We start from the raw sequence: 17,011 nt of genomic DNA, 5'->3' as shown, positions 1-17,011 counted from the left end.
CCATGATTAACACCCTCCACAATAAAAATGGTTAATCAACCTCTCATAATTACAAAAAAATGAACAAAATGAAAAATTATGATTGGTTGAATGAGGTTTTCACGGTTTGTACAAATTGAGTGGTTCTTATTTGAACGCTCCTATATATATATATATATATATATATATATATATATATATGACACTTCTCAAAAGTATAATGTAAAAAAATAAATACCACGTTTTATTTTAAAAATATCTAAAAAAATCTTGTTAAAACACTCAAAAGCTTCATATATGAACTTATATACAACGCTTTTACATCAAAATCACAATTATTTGGTTATACAGAACAGTTTATTAAGATATTTAAACCTACAAACTCAATATTATTATAGTAATTGTATCAAAGGAATGGTATTTTAGTTTTAAAAATAATTTTCTTACAATAAAAATCTAAATAAAACTTATTTCATCATAATAAATACAATTCATTATAAGGTTGGATTCTAATGAGAAGGAAAGGTAAGATGAAAAGCGTAAGAATGAATTTCCACTCTTGAATACACATAAGGACGAGATGCACCGGTGTATCAATCCCTTATCAAACATATTTCATAGATAGATTTAGATTAAAAATGATCAAAGATCTGAATCTTTTCTTACACTTCTCACATTAACTGTGTGTTGACTATTCATTATATATAAAAAAACATGTAAATAAGTTAGGTGAATTCCAACTTTAAAAGATACTAAGACATGAAGAAACAAACTTAGAAGTCTGACTTGTTTTTCTTCTCAAATACCTTCATTTCATTATCATTAAATGCTCTCATGACATTTTTACCCTTCTTCCTCCCTTTAAAACCCTTCCACCCTTCACTTTCTTCCACCATTTCCAAACCAACCCAATAGCCATGGACACCACCACCCCATCAACCCTTCACATCCAAAACGAGCTCAATCACAAGAACCTCGATGACGATGGTCGCCCAAAACGAACTGGTAAGATTAAGCATATATATACATACATATAACTCAAATTAGTAATGAGTGAATGAATTAATCTCCTGGTGCGTGCAGGTACTTGGTTAACTGCAAGTGCTCACATTATAACTGCTGTTATTGGTTCTGGAGTGTTGTCACTTGCATGGGCCATAGCTCAGCTTGGTTGGATCGCTGGTCCGGCAGTTCTGATGACGTTTTCCTTCATTACTTACTTCACTTCAACCCTTCTTGCCGACGCCTATCGTGCACCAGATCCTGTTACAGGGAAACGTAACTATACCTATATGGATGTGGTTCAAGCCAGTCTAGGTGCAACTTCATTAAAATCTTTAATTTCCATAGATTCTTTTTTCTTTTTTAAGGGTTTCTGACCAAAGGGTAGAACCGTCTTTTCACCCTCCCAAACAGGTGGTAGAAAGGTGCAACTGTGTGGGATTGCACAGTATGTGAATCTTGTGGGAGTTACAATTGGATACACGATCACAGCTTCTATAAGTATAGTGTAAGACCGGAGTTTCATGTTTTAAAACATGTATTTTTTTAAATTTTCAAGGGTTTTTTTTGTGTGTGTTTATTTTGAATTTAAGATGTGTTTGGTTAATTTCTTTTTTCTTTTTTGTTTGAATTAATTTTGTAGGGCGGTGAAGAAATCGAATTGTTATCATGAGCGTGGACACGAGGCCGACTGCAAACAATCGGATTATCCGTACATGATTTTGTTTGCGATAATTCAGATATTGTTAAGTCAGATACCAAATTTTCACAACTTGTCGTGGCTATCGATATTGGCTGCTGTGATGTCTTTTTCTTACTCTCTTATCGGACTCGGCCTTTCCATTGCAAAAGTTGCCGGTAACTCTTTATTTTACGTAAAAACCATATATGAAAACAAAATATTCCGTCACTAGCTAGTATGTATACTTATATTTATGAACGACCACTTTTTGATACGTTTTCGCATGTATTTTTTGCTAAAGCGAAGGTGATCATAACTAGGAAGCAAAAAATTCAATGAGAATCAAAAAAACATCGAGAATTGTGAATCTGATTTCATATTTATCGTTTCACACATAAAACATACAAATGTTGTTTCATATGTGAATAAAACTCATTACTCATTTAATGATTAAAACTAATTCCCACAAATTTCAAACATTTTTATTGTTTTTATTTGATTTCACCTCTATAAAACCCTTAAAAACAAATAAAATAAAATGAATAAACGTTTAAATTTCTTAAAACATTTGCAATTTACCGGTTTAAAGGGGTGTTTGAGACTGCTTATAAAAATAACTTATTGACTTATTCCGGTGTGATACCGGTAATAAACACTTTTGAATGTTTGGATAAACAACTTATACCGGTGTCAAACTCTAATAAGAAGTTTTTAAAAAGTTTAATCATTCTAACTTATAATAAGATGATAAACACTTTGATAAAAAAAAAACGTAAGTTGTTTCTAATAAGCAATCCCAAACACCCCCTAATATTACAAAATCAATCTTAATTTACTTATGGTTGACGGATCCAATTTTAACTATATTTATTGATATGCAAACCTGGTTAAAAGATTAAAAAAAAGTCAAATTCAACTAAGCAATTGCATATCTGTGTTGAATTTAATTTTTTTTTTGATCTTTAGCTAGATCTGTAATACTGTAAACCTAGATATTGCAGAAGTAGTGACATTTGAATCAACCTAATCCAAAAAAATTGGTTAGAATTCCAATTTAAGTATTCAATAATAAATGAATTGGATGAATAGGAGGAGGAGGGCATTCAAGGACTCGGCTAACAGGAGTGGAAGTAGGGGTAGACGTGTCGGGTTCAGAGAAGGTCTGGAGAACGTTTCAAGCCATTGGAGACATTGCTTTCGCTTATGCTTTCTCGACTGTTCTTATCGAAATCCAGGTTCTTACATTTATTTATATTGCTTTTCCTTTATTTTATTTTATTGATTATTAATTAGTAGTCTTTTTATTTTTATTAATTAAAATGATATATAAATGTTTTTAATATATATATATATATATATATATATGATAATACACATGAGATGTCAAAATCACACATTGCACTATTGACAGCTGTTGAAATGTCTTTATCTACTTCGTATCTTGGGGCTTTTTCGAGGAAAAAAAATTAAAAATTAAATTAAATAAAACTGAATTTTTTATTTTAGAAAATTTCAATATCAACACATTCTCTATGTCAAATACCCAAATTACGAAGCAAGCCCAAAACCTTCTACATATGTCAAAATCAGCCCTTTAAGTTAAAAGAATGTCAATATCATCCAGAGATCTAGATCCCATGTGCATCAATGACGACAATCCTTCACACCAAACCTTTTAAAACACGTCATTTATTTGATCACATTACTATATACGTAACTGATGACACCTTATCAATGATGAGGGTTGTATCGAAACTTCCCTCTCTTATGTATCACGTACATTTTACACCCTTATAATTAATTATTTAATTTATTTTATATATTTTTTTTTATTTTACACCATTAACATATTTATCATATATTAACTAAAATATATTAAAAAAATACATTTCATTTTTTACAAATTAAATCATTATAATCATCTCATCAGTGCCTTCGAAATGAGTCCAATATTGAATTTTTTTCAATTTAATCTCATATTATTAAATAACATAAATAAGTAGTGAATTATTTTTAAAACTTTCATTTTATACCTTATAGTTATTGTATTTTATTTGTTTTATATTTCTTACTTTTTTTATTTCTATTTTACACAATTTATTTACAAATTTAAAGTTGTAGAACATATAACTTTAAATCTCACATCTCAAGATAATATAAAAGATAAAAAAAATTAAATTGCAATTGATAATCTTATAATAGGTTATAGAATTTATTTCATACCACTAATTTTTCCATTTTTTATTTTATATTTTTGTCATATTAAAATAAATAATCGTATATGAACTAAAATTTTATTAAGAAATATTTTTTTTTTCAAATTATATAATTATAATCTTGTCATCAACACCTTTAAAATAAATCAATATTGAATATTTTAAATTTTATCATGTTATTAAATAGCATAAATATATAGTGAGTTATTTTAGAACTTATATTTAATTTTTTTTATTTCCTAATTTACACTGTTATCTATTTATACTATCTATATTATATTGTAAAATATGTTAAACGGTTATTATTGAATTTTTAAGAGGTATAAATTTTGATCAATTATGTATAAATATTGAACCTTTAATTACAACCTCCACGTTCAACATGATAATTAAAAATAAAATTATTTTTTATTATTAAATTACACTTTATACCTTTATAATTAGTTATATAATTTAATTTATCTCTTTTTTTTTCCTATTTTTATTTTACACATTCTCATATTAACATATGTAACTATATATTAACAAAAATATATTTTGAAAACGTTTATTTTTTATAAATTATACTATTATAATCGGTTCTTCAATACCTTCAAAATAAATCAAATATTGAATATTATTGAATTTAATAATATTATTAAATATGATAAATAAATATTGACGTTTTTAGTATCTTAATTTGTTTATTTTTTATTTTATATTTTACACTCTTATCTATCTATAATATATTATTTATTATTGTTGTTGAATTTTAACTGTCACCTATGCATTATTTACAAGCTTTTAAAGCCCCCACTCTATCATCCCCATCTTTTCCTTTTTTTCTGACATTATAAAGTCGTACTATCTACAATATTCGTTCATCAACTATTTTATGTTTTCAAAACCCGGTGTATGTTAAAGAGGCTAATCTAGCATTTAATAGATTGCTTAAACTTACAAAGTAATTTCAATATTCAATACATCATGTCTTTTTATATAGTTCAATTTTGATAAGTTCGTTTTATAGTTTTTTCTTGTTTGAAAAGTATATACGATGATATTTTTAATATTTACAAATACCATTGATCTTTCAAAGATAGAATGAAGACTGAAGTTGTGAAAACTTCTTTTGAGATTTAAAGATGAACTATTTCTTAAAAAAAGAAAACCCTATTTGATGATAGATGCTTTTTATAGGCTTCAACCTTCATATTTCTCGTTTAGTTATCAAAATATCATTTTATTTACAACCAATATCATAATTTAAAGGATAAAATATTTTATAATTTTTTATTTATAAGAAAGTTTTATATTTAAATGCATTATATATATATATATATATATATATATATATGGTTTATATTTTGGAATTTATGAGATTATAAAAAAGCATGTACGTGTTTTTGATTCCTGATGGCGACAAAAGTTTGTTGATTTTGGACTGAGGGTAAAATGCAGGGAGAAAAAGTTAGATTCTTGTGGACCATTAATTCATGGACTTGAAACAATCATAATTTTAGGCCACCAAATGTGTTTGGAGTATTCGAAGAAGTTGGGACATAGGGGTTAGGGGGTAGGCCTTAGGGTAGACAAGGTGAAAAACCAACCTTTTTGGAAAAAAGATGTATATTTGTTGAATTTTATGCCTCACAATTAAGATTATATTTATATATTATAAAATATTTTATAAAAATCATTTTTTATGTATCAAATACTGTTTAGTGATGTTACTTAAAATTCAAGATTACAAATAAATTATGTGTATGTAAAACTTATTAAAGCTTTATATTCGAATTCGTATAACTAATTGTATATAAATATAATTAAATATTGAATATCTCATTTTATATGATTTCAATAATTAATGTGAGGTAACATCGCATATTTGTTAACATGATTAATTCCAAACCGAAATTATTTGATTTGATTGAGAAAAATAATTCAAAACCCATTAATTTAATTTGCTAACACAATTTACATAAAATATGGTTCTATCTTTTGTTAAATTTGTGTTTTGAAGGATTTGTATTTATAATCAATAATATGAATGTCTTCATTTTAGGAAACTACTTGGTGTCTGAATCATAAAGAATGTAAATTGTTTTTGTCTGAATGGTCACATATGAGTTGGCCGAGGGCATATGCATGTGCTTTAGAATTGGCAGATTCATTTATATAAGATTTGGTTCAAACCTTATTTAGGTTTAGTGTCACCAAAACCATATAATAAAAACGAAACATATTAAAATATGTATGATTCGGTATATATATATATATATATATATATATAGAGAGAGAGAGAGAGAGAGAGAGAGGGGTGTCAAAAAAATGAAAACAAAAAAACACTAGTAACCATATGTGAAGTTATTTTTGGGTTTTTATGCATGCGTGTATGTTGTGCACATGTGCATATCAGACAAATTGCTTAAATTATCGGTATGCACATGTGTATGCTGTCAAGATGAACACTTACTAGGGTGTTCCTCATTTTTTCATATTTTTACGGTTTTCCCCTGACCCTATATATATATATATATATATATATATAATATACACACATATATTACTAAACTTAATGTAGTTTTGAATTATTTCGAATACAGGACACATTGAAATCGTATCCATCGGAAAACAAGGCCATGAAACGGGCATCGCTTGTTGGAATTTTGACGACGACTTTGTTTTATGTCCTTTGCGGATGTGTTGGTTATGCAGCATTTGGAAACGATGCACCAGGCAACTTCTTGACCGGGTTCGGTTTCTTCGAACCTTTTTGGCTCATCGACTTCGCCAATGTTTGCATTGCCATCCACCTTATTGGTGCATATCAGGTCAAATGCATCATTTTCTTTTCCAAAAAAATTAAAAATCCATACAGTTCCGTTACTGAAAAATTAAAGTAAAACCCGCAGGTCTTCTGTCAACCAATATTCGGTTTTGTCGAGATGAAGTGTAAGCAACGATGGCCCGAGAGCAAGTTTATAACGAGGGAACACGTTGTTAATGTGCCATTTCATGGAGAATACTGTGTTAACATGTTTCGGTTGGTGTGGAGGACACTGTATGTGATGTTAACTGCGTTGATAGCGATGATTTTCCCCTTTTTCAATAGCTTTTTAGGGTTGATAGGGGCAGGTTCATTTTACCCTTTGACAGTTTACTTCCCAATAGAGATGTATATCGCTAGGGCTAAGATTCCAAGGTTTTCATTCACTTGGGTGTGGCTAAAGATCCTGACTTGGTCTTGTTTAGTAGTGTCTTTGGTCGCGGCTGCGGGATCGGTGCAGGGACTCGTGACTGATCTCAAGAAATATCAACCGTTCAAAACAGAATAGAATCATAAACAATACGTGAAACATATTACTAGCAGTTGTTTTTGTTATGCAACTTGTACAAGAACTTGCTTGATGCTAACGGTAATGCGTAGTTGGTTGTCTTCGCATTCTTATTGCATTTTGTGCACTTGTCGTCATGATTCTTCCGATGGATTGTTATGGTTATCACCAAAGGAGACCCTTGGGGTTCACCACCTTCCTTTACTATTGCAACGCTTCATTTGAACTCGTAATATATACTTGGCATCGACGCCAATGGTGGTATTACCAACAAACCATGTCACCAAGATAACCTCTTTCTTTGGGTCATTGGCACAGAAGGTGAAGAGTGTCTGCAAGTATTTGCGGTATTGTGAGTTATGATCATATTCACAGAACATATTATGGTCCAAGTACCATGAAGTGAAAATGGCAACATTCCATAATTGTCATGCATGCGGATTACGGTTTGCCACGTCAAACATCCACCGGAGATGACGATTTTAGTTAACAATTTTACCACCAGTAAACACTCGTTACGCTTGTGTTGTGAGCACTAGAATTACGAAAAGTCACATATATCAGATGCTGGCATAAATACTAAAAAAATTTAATAAAGAAATAATATATATATATATATATATATATATATATAATTATAAGGTTGAAAAACTCAACAACCTACTAAATATGTGTAGTATGAGAAGAGCAGGCAAATCTTGAATCTAACATATTCTCCCCTAGCTAGTACCACTCATACCTTCAAATAAACAGCAAAAACATTCTGCATTCTTCCGTAGATGATTATCAAGAACCTTCACTCTCGCTAATCACAAAAGCTTGAATAAGGGACTGTGCAGCATGAGCCTGCTCAGGTGTGCCGGATATTATGATCAAAGTTTCTTTTGCTCCAGGTTTCGGGTCGGTTATGGTGATTTTCGCATCAGAGATCTGAAACAGCCAAATCAGTTAACTGTAAGATAAAATTCAAAACATTCAACTTTTCACATATTTTTACAAAAATCCATCAGTTGAAGACTATAAATTATAGGCAAGGGCTTGTTTGTTAGCAGTTTAATGGGACTCGCAGCTTATTCGGTCAGCTATGCATGACTTTTTGGCAGTGGCTTATTCAGTAGGGTTCTAGGGTGTAGAAAGCCAAGTCTTTCCAAGTTAAAAAAACACTCCTTCCATCCATAAAAAACCTTCAGAATCTAATCTATACATGCATATTAATCCACAAAGACAACTGTATCCATTCAAGACTTCATGGAAAACTAACCAAACGGCCCGTAACTCATCATACTTCAAATTAAAAACTTATAACTGTGCCTACGATTTGTTTCTAAATTCATCGAAAAGGTCAATTATTTTACTAATCAGCATGCAGGGTCTAATGTTGCAATACCTATGGGACCAGAAGAAAAAAGTACCAAAAATGAGTTGTTTAAGTGCATAGAACTAGCGGTATATGTCCTACTCTCTACTCTCATAGCGCTAGTACACAGTAGGACACATACCATGCCACTTCTAAAACTATAGCTTCAGAGATGGTGTCTCTTGGCAATAAGGCGGTGAAAATGTTAATCGAAATACAACGAACACCAAACAGACCAGATGGATTATAAGCAAATTTTAGATTGACTTGTATGAAGAGTAAATTAAAGATTTGGACCATATGGTTTACACTTTCTACACACATTGGTCCCAAAATCATACTCCTGGTTGACATTTTCACACCTGTTGAGTTCCTCCCTGGCTCCCTCTAACGAAATCAAAAAGATTCTGTTAACCCAGTTAATTTCACATTTTTATCTTTATTCTATTTTGTTTTTTATGTATGTATATATTTATATATATACAAGAACACCTGTATATACTCAAGGACACTATGAACATCTATGAATTCAAGACCACCTATATATATATATATACATATATATATATATATATATATATTCAAGAACACATTTGAACACCTATGAATACAAGAACACCTGTATATATTCAATAACACTGAACATTTGGGGCCCATTCAAGGGAAAATTGATTACTTTGTGGTAACCGTGAGATCAAATGTTAACCACTCGTTTAAGATATTTGAGGATATTTCTTAAATAAGCTAAAAGGGTAATATAGTAATTCTATTTTTGACAACTAATGAAAAATATTTAATTAAATTTTTTAGAAGGTTATATTTAATTAAAATTAGTTACCTAGTATATCAATTACCTAATATACATCGTATTTTAAAGGCATTTGTGAATCAAATAGTGATAACGTTCACAACGTTTCACGTGTATCACAATGTATTTTCTTTGTTTTATGAAATGTATCAAGTGTGCATTTTCGTTATTTTCATTGCTTTACAAAGGGTATCACATTGTGCATCTTGTATGTATATCTGGGTATCACAGTGAATACCGTTTGTAGGTATCACAGTGTGTATCTTGTGTTCACATAAGATTCATCGGAATAAGGTTCGCCGAATAAGATTCACCGGAGAGAGAAGAGAGGAGAGAGGAAAGAGGGAGGAGAGAGGATATTTATAAAATCCCTAATGTGCCCTTAATTAATATTTTAAGTCAAAATTACCAAAATTATTAATTTCTTAATTTAACCTTAGATTTGTGGTTGGGATTGGATCTCACGGTTACAACAAACAAAACAGTTCTCATTTGATTAGGCCCCTATATATTCAAGAACACATATTTGAATACCTATGAATACAACACCTGTATATATTCAAGAACACTATGAACATTTTCATGAATACAAGAACCACCTTAAATAGCACAAGAACATCAATGAGCATTAATAACACGTTGACAATTTTGCTCAAATTCATCCAAAATCTTGTGATACAGATCCATACAAATCAAAGACCTATATTGAATTAAAAAACAAACACTAAATCATAATTAGACAGAACCCCCGTACCATAAATGAAATCAAAATCCGGGTACAAACCCAGAAATTGGATCACACGTTCAAACCCAAAATCAAAACCGGGAATGGAACCTAGAAACGGAAAAAGAAGGATTCAAATCCAAAATCGAAACTCAGATTTAAACCTAAAAACAAAACCGGAAAAAGCTTCACACCCAAAATCGAAATCTAAACACAGGTTCAAACCCATATTCCAGCCTAAAAACGAACCCGAAAGCTACGAGATGCTTGGACCGTTAAACCCATAAACGAGATGCTTGGACTATGAATCAAAACCCAAAAATTCGGTAAACTAGACCCCCAGGTCGAGGAAGAGCTGTTGTCTGTGGCATTCCTATTTGGTCAAAGTTGTGAAAGCACCTTGTACACCATGAAGCAGAGTGTTGTTTGGTGTTGATTTCTTCTTCTGAAGAGAGTGCAGCTCATAGATAACCTGTGATTTCACCATCGTTGCACCATCAGCTTAATTTATCTCGCTCTGTCCCTTATGCATTTGTATATTTGGCAGTCGCTTCTACCGATTGACACTCCATTACCTTTTCCGATCACATTTCCATTTCCGTTTGATGCCATCTCCTATCTCTTCTTGAATACTTTCACATTCATAAAAAAGGTGGTGAGGTCTTTGAATCAAGATGAGAAGATGAGGCGACGTAGGTTGGAGTAGTAGGTGAAGAATGAAGATAAACAGACGTCCCTATAGGTGTATATATGTATAATGTATGTAATGCTTTATATATATACATATATATATATATATGTATATATATATATATCTTTTCTTAATTTTTAACAAGGTAACAACAAAAAATGTGAGAAGACTAAAATACCCTTAGGGAGCGTTTGGTTATGGAATTGGAGTGTTGAATTCCATTGACCAAATTCCTTTCCCTCGTTTGGTTCATTCTTTTTCACGAAAAGAATCTTCAAAATCCTACAAATTCCACAAATAAAAGAATTTAACATTCCATAACAACTACATGGTATTTTGATTGAATGAAATTCTCTATTTTTATAATACTTAATATGCCCTTAATCCAATATACCCTAATCTCATAAAACCCAATATGACCATCGTCGACCACATTCGACCTGAATCACCGCTAACCACCGCTATCTGACCAATGCTGACCATCGCCATCTGAACCACCGTCGACCACCACCGATCTAAACCACCGTCGACCACCACCGATCTAAACCACCGTCGACCACCACCGATCTAAACTACCGCTGATCTGAACCACCATGGACCACCACCAATCTGAACCACTGTCGACCATCGCCATTTGAACAACCAGAGACCACCACCGATCTGAACCACAGCCAACTATTATCGATCTAAATCACACCGGCCACCGCCAACCATCACCGATCTGAACCACATCCGACCACCGCCACGTGAAGCACCATGAACCACCACCGATTTGAATCATTGCCAACTACCACCGGTCTGAATCACACTGCCGGCCACCAACGATTTGAATAACCACCGATCTGACCCACCGTCGCCACCGCCGATCTGAACCATCATCCATCTGAACAACCGCAGATCACCATCCATCTGCCGACCACCGCCATCTGAACCACCTGCGGACCACCACCGTGTAGACCACCACCGATCTGAACGACCGCCGACCAACCATTGATTTAGTAATGTCGTTTCGCTTATGGTTATATTGGGGTTGTGTATTTTATATTGTTTTACATATTAAATAATTATTTTATTAAAGTATTTTTAGTTTTAAAAAAATTAAAATTTTCAAAAAGGGCATTTTGGTCATTTATCAATTTTTCATTCCAATTCCAAAGTTACAATCTGTGAACCAAACAAACAGATTCCATTCTAATGTCTGCCAACCAACGGGTGGTCAAACCTGACAACATTCCATTCCAATTCCTTCAAGTCAAATTCTTTTAACAGATTCCATTTCATCCAAAAGCATTCTGCGAACCAAACGTCACCCTAGACTTAACTAGGTTAATGGGATCTTTTTAATTTCGTTAGAAGGAGGGACACGATAGGTGCAGACATGCGTACCAGGGGGTACCATCCTTGTATTTATTTTTATTTTGGGACCACTATAGGTAGAAAGTGTAAACCACAGGGACCAAATCCATATTTTACTCCTTGTAAAAATGAATAGTAATGATCCTATATATGGTTTCTTCAAGAGCAACATACGAGTAAACATACTTTGTTCATTCAACATCATTTAAATCACTTGTTAAAAGATGCAAGCGAATAATTGTTATGAATCACATTTGAGGACACGAAGAAATCAAATGGGTGGGCAGATTGGTGGTATGCTTTCGAGAGGTTAGTATCTTCTTACGATCCAGAGGATCAATTCTTTTTCTCATATCTTATTCTCCAATGCTACTATTATTTCTACTAAAATGCCTAACTTAAAAGAGTAAAATACCATTACTCTCTCTAATCACCTCATGTTGTTTCTTCCTCCTAGTGAAAGTAAATTGAACCTTTTTCTTTAGGGAGGACCCTTCTCCAGAGGTGGAAAGTGAGGAAAGGTTGCCTGCATAGTACACATATCTTCCCATGTGGAATCACATTCAGTCAAATCCTTCCATTGTAATAAGACTTCCATTTGTGATCCCGAAGGTGTAGTGATCATTCAAACTCCAAGCCAGCATTAATTTGATGAGGCAGACTAAGTGTAGCAGGGATGTCAAGCATAGCATATTTGAATTGTGAGACATGAAAGGCAGGATGAATGTGCACGATAGAAGGCAACTCCATTGTCCCATGTCTCATGCAACATTAGACGGAACAAGATGGGACTTAGTGGGACAAAAATGTAGTGTTTTTGTTCCATCAAAATACGTGGAACAAAAAAGAAGGGAATGAGACTAAATGGTTGTATTACGAAACTACCCTAATTTGATGTGTGTATATATAATATTATATATTATCTAATAAAATATGTTATATACTCATCACAAGCTCTAACGAGGAGTCTCTTTTAAAAGGCATGATCATCACATGACGAAGACCTTACCTACATCAGCTAGGCTAGAAGTTTGATGGCAGTGGTGTAAGTCTGCATGTTGTATCATTGTTTGTGCAATTTAGTTGCATCAAAGATTTAAAAGCCAACTTTAGTCATCACAATGCAGAAACAAAGTTCAACATATTTATTTAGATTATCAAGTAATTTGCTAATAGTACAGCTCAAAATCTAGCACAACATATAGAGAAACATCTAATGAAGATAATACGCAACATTAATTATATGAGGCTTTAAGTTGATAAGAGCAAACAACATGCCGATGAACGCCCTCAAGTAATCAAGTGTTGTATGCTTGGTGATCTAATAGGAAAGTTGGGCATATCTAACATACAAAGACTCAGTTTTGACCAAGAGATCCAAGTTATTGATGCACACTTGTGACATTGGATTAGAAATCGGCTTATTCAAGGGTTCCTTCCAGCATTCTGTTACGATATTGTTACACATATAGATAATAGTGGGTCGGTAAATAAGTCAATTGTGAGGGTTTGGTCAATTTGTCAATAAGTGAGGTTAGTCGGTTGTTAGAAGAAGTATAAATAGAAAGAAGGTGGAATCGATTAGGTATGAGTTTTGTAATCGATTGGGTGCAACCCTTGGGAGAGTTCTTGGCCTCTCAAAAGCCAAAGTCATTCGATTATGAGCGACTCTGGCTTGATAATTATTAGCAATTTGTAACAAATGGTATTAGAGTAGTCGATTATGGGATTGACCAGAAGCATGCTTGTCATAGCGCAAAAGATAGAGGATATTACTTCGATGAAGTCTTCAATGGATGTGGTTCAAGAAGAGTGGAAAAGCATCAAGGAATCAATTCAAGAAGACTTGAATTATATCCAAGAACAATCAATTGATCATGAAGATTGCAAACTTAGGGTCTTGGCAGAAATGAGAAAAAGAAAACAAGATCAAAGAGAGAAGGACGAAGGGTGAATCTGAAGCCAAAATCAGATTGAGAACCAAAAAAGGTTGAAGAGACTTGTTCCGACCAGGAGATGTAGAAGATGTATATCATGGAGACGTCCAATTTCTGGTGACTCGACTGCCATCGAAAGGAAGGCCGTAAATCAAGGAAATGAAAAAAAAAAATAGTGATGTCGTGGTTGCTGAATTGGGGGCCGAAACCTTGGTTTTTAGGATTTCAAGTTTGGGCAGACAATACATGTCTACTTTGGACCGACCAAAAAAATCAATACTCGCCAAATCAACCTAACGGATAAAACAAAAGCAATTGCCAACCAATCAGGTTAGTAATCTTGATCGATTTTCAAAGAACAAATTTTCGTTGTTTATGCTTGGATTGAACGAAGAGTGGGATACAGGAATGCAAAAGGACGAAGAATCTGATGGGAACCTGTTGAAGATGGTGTGCTTGTTGTCCATCTACGACAATAAAGTGAAAGATCATCCAATTACTATGGCAGTTTTCAACATCCAAGAGGCACTTATGTGGAAAGGAAAAAATAAGGGTCTGACAAGTGTAAAATTCCAGAAAGCAAGGTGGCTACCGGTGGATCTGAGAAAATAAAGTGGGTGGTAATGGATTCAGCCAATGGACACGCACTTAATAGAAAGGGAGAGTTTGGGAAATTTTTAGAAGAGGAGCATCAGAACAGTGCAGGTTGTGACCAAGTCAATAAAAGAAAATTTGTTATCTTGAAGAAACCAAGAGAAGTGTTGACCAAATTGCAAGAAAATACGTCAGAGAGGACAACCACGAGCTCCAAAGCGGATGAACATGTTGATTTGGACATGAGGAAACCAGAAAAAACAGTATAAATACCAATTTTGGAGAAGTTTAAGATTTCGAGGCAAAAGACTTGACGCATTGGTGTTCTGAATGGGTGGATCGTGAAGGCTGAAAGTGTTCAAGCGTCGGCATCTGATGCAATTTTGGAAAGAAACAATCCAAGAGAAGTTTGTTGCATTTGGGTATAAAGATCATTGAGCCATAGAGGAGTTGGATGAAAGAAGAACAAATCAATTTCTTTATTTTTTTTCTTTCCACCTTGAGGACAAGGTGGATGTTTGGGGGCCGGGCATTGTTACACATATAGATAATAGTGGGCCGGTCAATAAGTCAATTGTGGGGCTTTGATCAATTAGTCAATAAATGAGGTTAGTCAGTTGTTAGAAGAAGTATAAATAGAAGGAAGGTGGTATCGATTAGGTATGAATTTTGTAATCAATTGGATGCAACCCTTGGGAGAGTTCTTGGCCTCTAAAGCCAGAGGCATTCGGTTATGAGTGAATAATCAGATCTTACCATAGTTTCCTTGATAACCGTTAGTAGTTTGTAACACATTCTAGTGGTTGGATACTCTCCATAGAGGCTCTCGTCAATTACAAAATACAAGCACATGCTTAATCTCTTCCTTGCTCATTCTATTTATACTACTCCTAACAGCACTTATCTCATGTATTGAATAATTGACCAGCCCCCACAGTTACCCGTACTATCTATATGCGTAACAATACCTGCCTGCCAAACCTCCACCTTGTCCTCTAGTTGGAAAAAGTTAAAGCATCCAAAAAACTGAGTTTGGAATATGTCCTCTTATCAAATTAAATATGCTCCTTCTGCATAGAAGGTTTTCCTTCCAGAAGCTTGAGATGGAACATAAAAATAGTGAAGCTAGAAACCCTATTATGTGCACAATGCTTGCCTAGGTATAGAGGAACCAAACTGTGAAGAAGCTTGAGGCAGTGGAGTACTGTTGATGCTTTTAGGGCTTGAGAGAGAGTTAAAGTCAGTTATTGGGCTCAAGAGAGTGACATAAATGTGGGACTCATTGGAGCATTTAAAGTCCAATAGGATAAACAAACCCTTGGTTTTTCTTTGAACATACTTCCAGTCATTCCTAAAAATAGACAACGCCGATGATGAACCATGGAAGACTAGCAACAAAGGTGGTTGCAACGGCAGCAATGGTAACGGCAGCAGCGGTAGTGGCAACGGCAATGGCCTTAACGATGGTTGTTGCCTGACTAACAACTTCCCAGTTGTAACTACTTGTAATCTCCAACGAATCCTTGTTTCTCAACTTTCTTTATCGACTATCAGTTCAGCCTAGGAATGATTGTTGCCCTATTTTGTACACAAGTTCAGCATAGACAAAATCTAGAATTTGTGCTCAAATAGCATGCCATGCACAACAAACATGGCTAAAATCGAGAGTACTTTGAAGATGGGAGTTCAATGGATCAGATAATATAATCCAAGGTTTACTTTGTCGTCATATTTTTGTTGGTATATATCATTATAATTTGGATATAGGTCAGGGTTTCCCTAACTAATTAGGAACCCTGTTTGTCAGCCACACCATATAATTGAAGGGTAACCCTTTCAACTTCTAGAAGTCCAAACAGACCCAGTAAATTATTTTTAGTTCCGACTTCTAAAATCTATAAATAGACCTCATAGTAAACTTGATAATTAAGATATGTAAAGTCCATATACTAAATTTTATATAAATGAATTCTACAATTTTATTTCTTTTCGTAAGCACCATGATGACAAATGCCTAGGTGGGACACCTTCTCACATTGCTTAAACACCTTGAAAACATGGACGAAAATCATCATCTATAAAGCAATAAAGATTATCAAGTATAGGCTTTCTTTCTCATCTTCCACTACTTTTTTAGTCAACCATTATGTTGATCCCAGATCTCTCAATAACACTAATAATCGAGTTAAGAATAACCAAATTATAGTGTTTTAATGAACAAAGTGATGAACACTCAAGAATAAATTATGAACATTAAAGAACAATCTTGAGTGTCAAAGGTTTCACTTTATTAATAAGAAAAACGTAAAAGCGACATTTAATACAATAGGCCTAATCACCTATTTATA

General features: G+C 33.3%; 2 protein-coding genes across 5 annotated transcripts in view; one reads left to right on the top strand and one right to left on the bottom strand.

The window, feature by feature from the left end:
• Window positions 1–879: 879 nt before the first annotated feature.
• Window positions 880–7,397, top strand: LOC112508653 (amino acid permease 6-like). The gene is made up of 7 exons (XM_025113335.1): window positions 880–984; window positions 1,063–1,296; window positions 1,396–1,489; window positions 1,625–1,839; window positions 2,753–2,898; window positions 6,465–6,692; window positions 6,774–7,397. The coding sequence occupies exons 1-7, from the start codon at window positions 897–899 to the stop codon at window positions 7,194–7,196; spliced, it is 1,428 nt and encodes a 475-aa protein (XP_024969103.1). The 5' UTR covers window positions 880–896; the 3' UTR covers window positions 7,197–7,397.
• Window positions 7,398–7,459: 62 nt separating this feature from the next.
• The window catches only part of LOC112508652 (KH domain-containing protein HEN4-like), a 17,506-nt gene continuing 7,954 nt past the window's right edge, over window positions 7,460–17,011 (bottom strand). For 2 of the 4 annotated variants that reach the window (XM_025113330.1, XM_025113334.1), the window contains one exon: window positions 7,865–8,126. In XM_025113330.1, coding sequence (XP_024969098.1) covers window positions 7,983–8,126 — 144 coding nt within the window. In that variant the 3' untranslated portion in view covers window positions 7,865–7,982. Of the gene's footprint in view, window positions 7,529–7,695; window positions 7,732–7,864; window positions 8,127–17,011 lie in introns of those variants that run through there. The other 2 variants (XM_025113331.1, XM_025113332.1) reach the window with 2 other exon arrangements.

This window comes from Cynara cardunculus (genome assembly GCF_001531365.2).
Source record: "Cynara cardunculus var. scolymus isolate 2C chromosome LG 3, CcrdV1, whole genome shotgun sequence".
NCBI lineage: Eukaryota > Viridiplantae > Streptophyta > Magnoliopsida > Asterales > Asteraceae > Cynara > Cynara cardunculus.
This window is presented reverse-complemented; position numbering and strand designations above follow the sequence as displayed.